General features: G+C 37.7%; 1 protein-coding gene across 1 annotated transcript in view; it reads right to left on the bottom strand.

Moving 5' to 3' along the window:
* The window catches only part of TECPR2 (tectonin beta-propeller repeat containing 2), a 38,553-nt gene that overhangs the window by 20,197 nt on the left and 5,987 nt on the right, over positions 1-12,369 (bottom strand). The window contains exons 6-11 of the mRNA XM_070942057.1: positions 10,718-11,643; positions 8,940-9,123; positions 7,329-7,502; positions 4,191-4,371; positions 2,624-2,765; positions 67-307 (exon numbers count right to left, since the gene is read on the bottom strand). Of these exons, the coding sequence (XP_070798158.1) occupies positions 67-307; positions 2,624-2,765; positions 4,191-4,371; positions 7,329-7,502; positions 8,940-9,123; positions 10,718-11,643 (1,848 nt within the window). The remainder of the gene's footprint in view (positions 1-66; positions 308-2,623; positions 2,766-4,190; positions 4,372-7,328; positions 7,503-8,939; positions 9,124-10,717; positions 11,644-12,369) is intronic.

Raw genomic sequence — 12,369 nt, 5'->3', positions numbered from 1 at the left:
GACTTTATGTATGTATGCCAACAGGTTAAGTTTAAAAGCAGCCTCAGCAACAAAAAATGCACTTGCCTATGAGGTTTCCCTTTGCTACATGAAATTCATTCTTCCCAGAGGAAATCCAAACACCGCTGCTATTGACTGCAAGTAGGCTTGGTTGACACTGAAGTTGTTGTGACCAGAAAGTTGTGCGCAGTTTGTCTGCCACTTTCTCAACAGGAGCCTGGGCTACTGTTGCTACTGTTTGTGTTGCATGGATTATTGTCTGGAAAAGGCTGCACTGGTCAAACACAACATAATCGGTAATGCTTACCTGGGGGAGTATAAATAAAAGGACTAATTTAGTTTTAGAGCACACATTTTACATCACAGGAAAACTCCAACAAGAGGAACAACTTCTTTTCAACAGCATATATCCTTTCATCATTCACATTTTCAGGAAACATCAATCTACTTCTTTAGGTGGAATTGGAAAAATTTCAGCTTTGCAACTATTCCATTTTGTTTTATTGTTTGTTAAATTTGTTGCCCATTTCAGTGTGGGGCTATTCTAGGTGGCTTACAGTAAGAATAATAAAATAATAGAAAGGAAGAAAATGAAAGGAATGTAAATAAAACAGAAATAGAATAATAGAACAATAAAATAAACAATGAAAAAGAACACAATGAAAATACATCAATATGATAACTGAAAAGATGGATGGATGGATGGATGGATGGATGGAAAGTAGGTGCCGGGGGTGGTGGTGAGGATAGAGTCTGCCATCAGTCCAGCAGGCATCCCACACATGGAACTCCCCATCTGGTCCTCAGGCCAACTGGCAGGGCCAGGTCTTCAGGCTCACGGAGAAGGATAGAAGGGTGGGGGCAGATCTTACCTTAGAGGGTAAGATGTTCCAAAGAGCATTATAATTTTATAATTCTGACTTTGGTGGCGGGGAGAACAGGCATGCAAAACTGTATCATTCAGAGTTCTGGAAGCCTTGCATGTGACTTATTTCAATTTCTCACTTTGGAAGTAGGACAGTAAAAACTGTTATAAGTTCTACAGTAAACTATGTGGTGTGTTAACAAGAACAATCAGTAGCTTGGAAATATCCCAGCAAATTTAACAGTCCCTTTAGAATAAAAGATATAGCACAAATGCTCAACAATCTGGAAGCTGTATTAACAACAAGCAGTCCAACAAACCTGTTTTAAAAAAGGACAGATAAGAGGACAAAAATCCTGTTTTTGACATGAATCCCTAGATAACCCAATGGGTCTAACCCGGTGATGGCGAATCTATGGCCCTCTCTGTGGGCACGCGGGCCACTGCCAGTTACTCTTCTGGTTTCCAGCCACCTGGTCTTTGCGAGTGCCGGAGAGTCGGAAAATGACCAAAAACCAGGCCATTTTTTGGGCCGTTTCTATGCCCTTCTGGGGTCATTTTCCAGCTGTTTTCAGGCCTTTTTTGGCCCAGAAATGACCTGGAAAACAGCCTGAAAAAAGCCCAGAAAATGGCTGGAAAACAGCCAAAAAACAGGCAAGTGAGCGCTAGCCACCTGGTCTTCAGGTTCTGGACACACATGCATGTGTGTTCCGATTTGGTCCCCACAGGTTTCTTGGCACAATTTCAGAAGTGGTTTGGCATTGCCTGCTTCTGAGGGCTGAGGAAGAATGACTGGCCCAAGGTTCAAACCCAGCTGGCTCTGTGCCTAAGATGGGACTAGAATTCATGGTCTCCTGGCTTCTAGCCTAATGCTTTTACCACTACACCAAAATGGGTCTCACTCTTCTTCCTTTTATTAAAGTCCAAATACAAACTTGCAGGAAACAGGAAATGCCCTCTGAAAGATACTTTGATTTCAAGTCTTATTTTTCAGGAACTACAGAAAAAGGCCTTCTTCTGTGTGGCAGCCAGGCTGTTATTTATTCATCATGGCAGATGGCTTGATCTTGACTATCTTACATTTAGTAAATCTGTAAAGATGCACCTCTTTCACCAGACTTTTATAGAATTTCAGTATTTTATTATTTTAATCTACCTTCTACCTTCTATGTTCTGCTTTGATTTTGCCTTTTTTATAAGGTAAAATTGATAAATTTTATAAGGTAATATTGCCAGAATATAGTAAAAAGGTAGAATATAAATACACTATTACACTGATGATTGTATCTTAGGTATCCTTACAGCATTCTAACGTATGTATTCCTCTATAATGTCTAAAGGAATGTTACCATTCTGAATGTGGCTGCAGTTTGCTTTACAACTTGTAAAATAAAATTTATAATTATTAGTTTTGTTATGAGATTTATTTTCTGTCTCAGAATTGTCTTCTTTTTTAATTCTTCAATTAAAGTAATCAAACTTAGTGTACAGTTAGGGTAAGTAGCATTCTTACAAAACAGAGAAACAAGACAACCAATTGATATCTAGATTTCATTAGTAAATGAAGCATGATTTCATCACTATCTTAGGGTTGCAATCTCTGATACCGTTTCATTTATGAGTCTTCCCCAAATCTACTTCCTGTGACCTTCTGACTGGGACTGAATTCAGGATATTATCAGGAATGCAAGTAAGAAATCAGAGCCTCACCACCAAATAAGCCCCCTTCATACTGGAAGTAGAATAGGAAATGCCTACTTGCCACCAGTGGTTGTCGTCCCCTTGTGGCTTCTTTGAAACAACACCAGTTCTAAACCATAGATTCCCATGAATATCTAAAATCCAGAGGGTCTGCTGGTCTCCAAGAGTAATGCACAGCGGCTCTAGACCTTGCATTTCACTGCAAAAGCAAGCAATACTTATTTTTCTTACAATATTTATACAACCAATTCCTTAAGAACTTCTATCAGTTTACAAGACTGAACATAACACCATTAAATTCAAAACACAAATATTGCTGTGTCCCTGTTACACTATCATCCACAGTTTTAAAACTGTAAATTTTTAATGCTAATTAAAAGTTCATTAGAGAAGCTAAATTTTAATAGCCTTTCTGAATCTCTTTAGGGAGAGTGCCATCTGGATCTCGGTGAGACAGGGGAATATCTCCCAATATATATTTGAACAGTACTCAGAAGCCTATTGGAAGCCAACATGTTGGCTGTAAAGCTAGCGATACAGCTAGCCTGCAGCAAACATGGATTCCAGACAGTTCTCTAAGGCAGCCTGACATAAAATACATTGCATTTGACAATTCCAGAGATAATTAGAATTGTTGCCAGGTCTTATTAACATTCTTAGAGAAAATATTCCTTCCTCCTTTTAAAAAAAATACCAGCCATAGTGGAATCCTATTGCATTCCCATTCTATTTATTTACAATTCAATATATTAAATTCAAAATGATATGGTATAATTTATTACTTTAGCCAACGGACACAACTTAATATTTGCAGATACATTTTACTGAAGGAAACTGAAAGTTACATTCCAGTTGTATGGACTATGACAATGATTATTACTTGATCATGCCACTGCTCATTTTAAAGATATCCAAACCCTACTTAGTGCAGATTAAATACTACTAAATTTAAATATAATCTAAAAAGATAATCAATCTGCTCAAGTCTTACAAAATCTAATAGCATAACCAACTATACAACTGTTAGCAGCCAATCATGAACAATTTGCAAAACTTAGACAGATAACAGATTCTGGCTTTCCTTGGATCAGAACTGATCATTCACAGAAGGCCTAAAGACCTGGCTCTTCCCCCAAGCACAGAGCTAGGATGAGGTTAATTCAGGTCAAGAATTTGTTTGATCTGGTGCCTGATGGAAGGGTTGTTCTATTTTTATTTCACTTTTTTTATTGGTTGTTGGGAGCCAATATAGAAGCCCTGTGTGAGATAGGCATTCATAAGTTCTTTAAATAAGCGAATGAATAAAATTATCTGGATCTAGAAGTCTAAGTATGAAATATCTTTGCAATTCTAATTATTAAGATGTAATAATTGTGTAAGGTGAAAAAAGTATATGTTAAATTGTATAACTCAATGGACATTCTTTCCTTCTTTTGCCAAGTTTCAAAACATTTGCCATTTAACCAAAAAAAAAAAATCAATAAAACCTGATGTCCACTCTCTTCTCATGTGATGCAATGTGTTGTCTAAACACATGCAAGTCCAAACTAAGATGATGAAAACGCTGGTCCTTGCAAAATCAAGAACTATTACAGGACATGCCTACTGTTTAGAGATTGTTTACCTTATGATATCACATTTCCACTGCTCTCCTTCAGGACAGAAACTGCTTACACCTTCACGAAAGAGAAGCACACGCTGCTCCGTTAATGCCCAAATTATATTATTTCTGGCTGTAATCTGTGATAGTTGATACGGACAGTCTACTTTTATTGCCCTGGCACAGGGACGATCCACGCTGAGGCCTTCAAGTAAAATACAGAAAAGCAATACGTGTGTCACTTTTCTAGTTTTTGAGTTTAGTTTTATTTCCTTTCTATATAATTTATAATCTACCATATTTTTCGCTCCATAAGACGCACCTAGGTTTAGAGGAGGAAAACAAGGAAAAAAAAAATCAGGCAGAGCCTGAGAGGACCACAGATAGGTGCCCTCTCATGTGCCAGCTCTGCCTATTGACTCCTGCACTGCGGTAAAGGGACAGAAGAGGCGGGCAATGACAAAGACAGAAGACGCGGGGTTCAGCACTGTAAAAGGATCCCACCGCTATGGCTCGGCTGCTATTCACCAAAGGACCAGCACCGTTTCCACCCACTTTGGAGGGGGGGAAGTGCGTCTTATGGAGCGAAAAATACAGTAATTAGATAGAGCTGCCTCTGTTTTATATATTATTATATTTGACCTATACCCTATACCAGTGATGGCTAACCTTTTTGCCATCACGTGCCAAAAGTGGGCGGAGTGAAGGGGGGTTGCATGCGTGCATGCCCATACCCATGATTCAATGCACCCTGCCTCCCCGTGCATGAGTGCGAGACCCCCCCCCCCCCCGTGCTCTCATTTTTGGCACACGATGGCAGTGGGCCCAGTACAGGGGTGGGTTTTAAAACCTGTTGCTACCGGTTCGCTCATGGGTGTGCACACACTCATGTGCACAACACTTCTGCGCATCCACAGAAGCATCTGGGTGAGTGGGCGGAACCTCCCACCACCGCTGCTACCGATTCACCCGATCCGGGGCGAATCGGTAGCAACCCATCACTGCCCTGATAGGCCTGTTTTTTGCCCTCCAGAGGTTTTCTAGGAGCCTTGGGAGGGTGAAAACGGCCTCCCCCGCCCCCCCGGAGGCCCTCCGGAAGCCAGAAATGGCCCATTTCCCAAGGGCCTGGAAGGCCTGAAAACCAGCTGGCTGGTGCACGCATTCGGGCTGGAGCTGAGCTACAGCAACACTTGCATGCCCACAGATATGGCTCCACATGCCATCTGTGGCACGTGTGCCATAGGTTTGGCATCATGGCCCTATACCTTTAACATATTTCTCTTCTCTGTGTAGCAATAATTATTTTCAATTGTTATCCAGTTCATTCAGTTACTTAAGATTGTTTGAGAATCAATATAATGGGAAAGTACTGCAGGATAAAACTAATACCTTTATAATTACCATTTACAAGCAAAGAACCATGGTTTTGGCCAAGGTTAAAATGCAGTACCTATATTTATAAAGCCCTAATCTTAAACTCCTAGGTTTCTCTTCCAGATCTGGATATATCATGCCCTGTTGAAAGTATACTTAAATGTATTTCTATACAAATGCATACACGTTATACCTATATCTATATTAAGAATTTTTAAACAGTATAGAGAAAGCAGCAAGGCAACATACACTATTCCCATTAGCACTGTTACAAACTTCTAAGCAGCAGGAATAAAAGATTTTACACTTGGGTAGGGCTAAGATCTGGAAATATTTTGCCACTGAATTTGGCCACTGTATGTGATCAAATATTAGACCCTGTATAATTACTGTAGCACATATGTACTGCCACAGCAGGGGCAAAATATATAATCCCCTCCTCCTAAATTTCATTGCAATCTTTGGTAGAGCTTCCAACAGTGAGATTAAATTTCTCAGGGAGAGGGGAGGCATAGTTGGCCAGACATCTAAGAATTCCTGCAGGACAAAAACATACTATATAACAAATCAAAATACTTGCTGTGAGAGCCAGTAGTAGCTCACAGAAAAAAGCCAGCTATTCAATCATTACAACCATATTTTTTGTTATAATAAAGTACACAAGTAAATGCAAAATAATAATCAACACCTAGGTTTTGAAATTCTAAAAATGTCAGAATATTTTTTTTCTAATTAATAAGAAAAAAGTCATCCTGGTGTTAAATACAAAGAGAGCTTTGTATTTAACAACTAAATGGCTTTTCTCTTATTGATTAGAAATTAAAAATTATTATTAACAAGGAAATTACTTTTCCTATTGAGGCTGACACTATTTATTTATTTATAATTTCTATTTCTACGTCTGCCCACTCAGGCACAAATTCCTTCCACTGCTGAATTACGTATCATCAAATCATGAAAACTGTGAACACAAATAGATACTTCCATGTATTTGCTTGCTCATTGGTATGACACAGCACCATGAATACTGGCTGGTTCCATGCTTGCTAAGAATGAAACCCTGTTAACTGTATGCAGGGAAGAAAATTTTGCTGATTCCCCTTTGTGTGTGCAGCCTTGTATGTTGCCTGAAAACCAGTCTACTAGGTAAGGGAATCTTACAGCACTGTGTGACAAGTAGGTTGATTCAATACCATTGATTTTTACGTATTGTTATTTAATACTAAGGCAGTTTAAACATTTTCCTAAATAAATAAATAATGCTGTCTCCTACCCTTCAACAAATATGTTTGTTGGATCAGTCATTTGACAGACAAAACATTTTTAAAGGACTCCTTCCATTGTAGACCAGCAAATTTCAAGCCAATAAACCCATAAAAGACTTTAAACTAAAACTATTTGACATGGTTAAATCAAACAGCAGCAGGCAATTAATAATTTCTATTTGGTTTTAGTTTTCAAAACTCTCTTTCAGGGAACACTTTTATTAACATTAATATTTTTTGCATTAACTTGTAACAACATTGCGTAGAGTGTTTTAGATTGTAGTGCAAATGAACACAACCTACTTATCACGTTGTAACAGAATTGCAACTGGATTTCACAGTGTAATCAACCCATTGTAGGAGAAGATTCATGATGGCAACAAAACGTCTTTCAAGAAAAACTGTCTATTTGCTTGCTTGGAATTTTCACTGAAAAACCTCCACCAATTTTTAAAGCATTCTCTCATAATGTAATTTAGTAAGCAGGTAGTTCCAGAAGAAAAATAAAAACTAGCTTAAGTACCTGTCTGTAGATATAGATCACCATTTGTTCGAATTATCCAGGCTGTGTCATCACTCAAGGATACAAATGCTGCTTGAGGTAAAGCTTCATACCAGTGACGTTTCCCTCTGATAGTTACTTTGCCACAGGCAAAAGCTTTATTGGTTTTTTGCTCAATCTTCCATAGAAGAGTCCCTATGGAAAAAACCTCACATAAATAAATTATTCACAAGTGATCACCTTTAAATCTAATGAATTTCTTGTTTGTTAGCAGCAGCAATTTTAAAGCCTAAGGCAGTCTTCATCAACCTGGGGATGGTCTGACCACCATGATGGTGAGGACAAGGAGATGGGAATATGGAAATGACACCCCATGCATTATTGTGGAATGCAGTAATTTATGAAGGACACATACAAAGTTAGGTTCTTTAGAGGAACAGTCACAAGATAGTTGTAGAGTTTTAAAAATCCAACTCAAAACATGAAAAATGCCAGATCACGGTAAGTGATCTCAAGTGTTAGGCCAATGAATAAAATCACCCTACAAGCATTCTTTATAGGACAACCACTGCAAATAAGATATCTCTCTGGTCATTCTTATTTCCAGAATTCAACATCAAGGAAGGTCCAATATAATGAATACGAAGAAGTAACAAACAAATCATGTAGTATTCCTTCCTCCTCCAAATAATTTTTCATTTATGTCATGCCTTTTAAACTGCAAGCTAAAGCACTGCCCTATTGCTTCTCTTTTTGCATGCAAATAAAATGTAAAGATTAGAAATAAGCAATCTTTTCAGGAATGAGGTGATCCTACAATAGAATCATTGTATCTACTGTAGCTGAGTGAATAGCTACTTCTAAATAGGGAATAATTTGTTCCAACAATCACCTAAGATAGTTACAGAGTTTCCTTGGTAATAAACAGACCTTTCATAAGAGACTTAGTTTCTCTACCTGATGGCACTGACATTGATGATTAGAGAAGTTGATACAATATTTGTCAAATAAGAAGTACAAAATAGACCTACAGTACTAGCCAGGCATGGTTCATTAGGAAAGCCTGAAAGCTAAGGAAAATGATGGGACATGGACATAATAGATTTACTCAGAGAGGACAAAGGAAAGAAAAATAATATAAAAGATTATAATGATTGCTCCTGATTTATTTCTTGACTGATCATGAACAGACAGAAGAACACTGTTGACAAACAAAGTATCCAAGTCATGGTTATGGATTTAAGGGATGGGGAAAAACCTCAAGGTCAAAACCACAACAATCTGGTGTAAAAAGAGGTGTAAAGGCAGTTTACATATTTAACTCGACCATTTTCAGGACCAGGAATCAGAATGTTACAGAATGTTTGTTAATAAAAATACTAGAATATATCTTTCTACTACTTCACTTCTTTTTGTGGGCAATGAGAAGTTTTCTAAGAGGACGATCAATATATATCTGCTATCTGAAGTAAAACAGTTGAAAATGACATTTCTACAAAATATAGTTTGAAATCCATTCCTGTAGAGCCTACAATATTTTGATGAGCCCATAACAATTGAACAAATAATAAATGCATTCAAACCATTTTTCTACCCTAGGAAAAATAGGCTAAAAATGCAAATCTAACTAACCTGAAGGAGAGACTGCCATCTGCTGGACGTTATCTTCAAACTTCTGCCAACGCAACCCAGAACTAGGTAATGCACTACAATACAGGCTACCTTTGTAATCCAAGCACCAAATGTATTTATTGGAGACAACTAGGCTCAGTATTCCATAGCCAGGACCTGCATATCCCATCCAGCTTTCTGCAAACTAAAAACTGAAGAGTTAGAATAAGCATAATATATCTTCATGATATATGAAGCTGCCTAATCTTGAAATTATATAAGGGCTTGTGTTTTTAGCATATTTGACAATTAAACGTTCAATAAAGATTATTGGGTGACCGTTGCAAAGTAGGCAGCTTAAATATCTCTAGTAATGGGTGTTCAATTTATTTGGTGTGAATTTCCCAGGTTTATCATTAACCCCCAGCGAAAGTCATAGCTTATACAATGTTCTAAATTCTGAATTCAGTTTGATGATTGAGAAAATTCTGGAAATCTCAACTAAACAGTGAGCCAGAAAAATAGGTATAGTCTTCAATTTATGATCACAGTTGAGCCCAAAATTTCTGTTGCTAAGCAAGACAATTGTTAAGTGAATTTTGCCCCATTTTATGACATTTCTTGCCATAGTTGTTAATGGAATCACTGCAGTTGTTAAGTTAGTAACACGGTTGTTAAGTGAATCTGGCTTCCTCATTGACTTTGCTTGTCAGGTCACAAAAAGTGATTATGTGACCCTGGGATACTGCAACTGTCCTAAATATGAGTCAGTTGCTAAGCGTCTGAATTTTGATCACGTGATCATGGGGATGCTGCAATGGTTGAACGTGTGAAAAAATGCCCATAAGTCACTTTTCTCCATGCTGTTGTATCTTTGAACTGTCACTAACTGAACTGCTGTAAGTTGAGGACTACCTATATTCTAGTAAAATTATGGCACAATAATGAATTAAATTAATACTTTTAAATAGCCAAGAGAAGAAGAGAATTGTTCGTGACCAAACTGTCACCATCTCCGTCACTGTCTCTTCTCATTCTCCTTCCTGTTTTTTAACAAAAGCAAGCAAAGTATTCTTGCTATAATTTGAGAGTCTGATTGCAATTTTTTTTAAATGCAGTTTTTCGTGAAACAATTCTCAACTAGCTTACCAGTAAATCACTCAGCAATACATCAAGGACTAGTTCTGATTACTTTAAACAGAGATATGTATTGGGAAACAGCATGCCCATGAAAACTCTCATCTGTTTTCAGATCCCCTGCTCCACCCAATTTAATTTTAATACACTTTCAATTCAAATAATTAAATGGGAATCTGGCATGCTGAAAGTAAAGCGTCAGCCTCCAGTATCATCATTTCCAAGAAAGTTTACTCTCTCTAGGATTCTTAGAAAATAAAATGAGTATCTGCAGCGTAGTACTTGATTTGGATGTATGCCCCCTACTCAGAAAAAAAGACAATAATTTTGGAGGGGATATAAGGCACAACTTTCCCAGTTTGCTTTCCCACCTGCTTTCAACACTTCAAATATGCCTGTCAGCTGAAAAAAATTGAATGAAAAGATGTAAAAAATATAGTCATTCATTAAACTTTAAAAACATATGTGGAACTCAATTCATAAAGAAAGGCTTTCCTATTTCTCCTGCAATATTTCAGATTCTTTTCAAAAACAACACTTCTGCAGGAGAACAATATGAATGTGGAAAGATGTTCAACAAGAGTGGGGAAACTGAAGGAAAAGGTAATGTGAATGCAGCTGTGTTGCAGGTTAGAGAGACAATGGTATTCCCAAGAATATACCTGATCAGATTTCGAAAGCATCTCCTTCTCAACATTTGACCTGACTTTATCCCGTGGAAGATGGTAAGCTCCCATTTCTGTCACATTTGTCTCCGAAGACGAATAAATCAAGCCATGCCCATAGATATCCTCTTCATCACTTGATGCGTATCTCTCAGACTTACTCATCCATTCACTGGCATAGTCAGTGATGACGCCTTCTTTGAAAATCTGTCCAGGTAGCATCCTCTCTTGAGGATTTCTTTCTTTTTCAGAAACAACACGATAATGTTCAGGATTCTCAGGGACTGTGAATTGTAAAGATGGTTGCTGCTCCATTACCTCAGCAACTTCACTCTGAACAAACAATTCATCGGTGCAAAAAGGAGTGTTCCTATTTACAGATGTTCCTTTTGCAGAGTTGGTCTCTTCTAGGGAAGCCGAAGTATCCAGCAGACGTAATTCATCTAAAGTGCATTCCGTTTTACGTAGGAGAGGAAAATGGTCTTCATTTGGGAATATCTGTTTTGGGCTGGTTTCTATTTTTTCAGACAGGGGTTTCCAGTTGCGTTCACTATCATCACTACCCATTTTATTTTCCACAACAAGCAAGCAAGAATTCGTAACAGGTGATGCATCTTCTTCATTCTTATAATTAGAAAGTTTTAGCAGTTCTAGTGCCTCCTTGTTGTCATCAGGTGTTAGAGCAACTATCGACTCCAGAGACTGAAGTATACTGAATGTTTCAGTATCGTTTTGTGTTTCCATACTGAACACACTTTCCTGTTCTGCGGAACAGATGCTTAAGCAGTCTGTGGTGCTGCCTTGGAGGCTAGAACTAATGGAGCATGATTTCACATTTAGTATCTGGAAACTATCAGTGAAGGCTTGCTGTTCATAAGAGGGTGTGCTTTCGAGAGAGGTAGGATTTCTCCTGGTGCCGTTTTCTAAATTCAAATGCAGTTGGAGAAGGTGGAGGTAAGAGAAGTCAAAGGAAGGAAAGGAGAAGTTTATTAAGAGCCAAATATCACAAATTAAAAATTAAAAATTAGAAATTGTACTTCATTCTGACTTTTACCCTGAGTGATTCAGTAGACTAAACTGCCTACCTGAACACTAGCAATAACAGAAAGACCATTTTTCTAGTGTGGTGCCCACTGAGTATACAACTGCTGCCCTGGATAGGAATACTAGGTGTTGTGGACTCATAAATCTGGAAGGCTCTGAATTGAAGAAGGATGTCATGAAGTATTTTATGGTCAGTCTCTAAAGTGAAAACACTATTCAGGATTTCATGCAAGATTTTCTTCAACTCTGTTTTTTAAAGCTTATTTAGCTGAAGATGCTGGAAATTAAACCCAAGTTCTTTTATAAAGAGAACACACATTTTGTCATTAAACATGATACTCCTGATTGCAATTTTAGCATAAACCTTACTAATATATTGTGGTATATTAGGTATATAAGAGACTGAGCCCTGAATTAGAAAACTACTTTATTTTGTCATAAATTAAGTAGGAAATTTGTCTCACCTTGTTTCATGCACTATAAAATAGTAACATAATTGATCAACCTGCTCAAAACTGCTTTAGGTTTAGAAGATAACACATGTGAAGCATTTTGGGAGATCTGAAGTGTTACAAAAAGGCTGCTTTCTGCTATGACAATTCCCA

This window comes from Pituophis catenifer, unplaced genomic scaffold, assembly GCF_029215685.1.
Source record: "Pituophis catenifer annectens isolate HBS135680 unplaced genomic scaffold, rPitCat1.0.hap2 SCAF_1, whole genome shotgun sequence".
Taxonomy (NCBI): domain Eukaryota; kingdom Metazoa; phylum Chordata; class Lepidosauria; order Squamata; family Colubridae; genus Pituophis; species Pituophis catenifer.
This window is presented reverse-complemented; position numbering and strand designations above follow the sequence as displayed.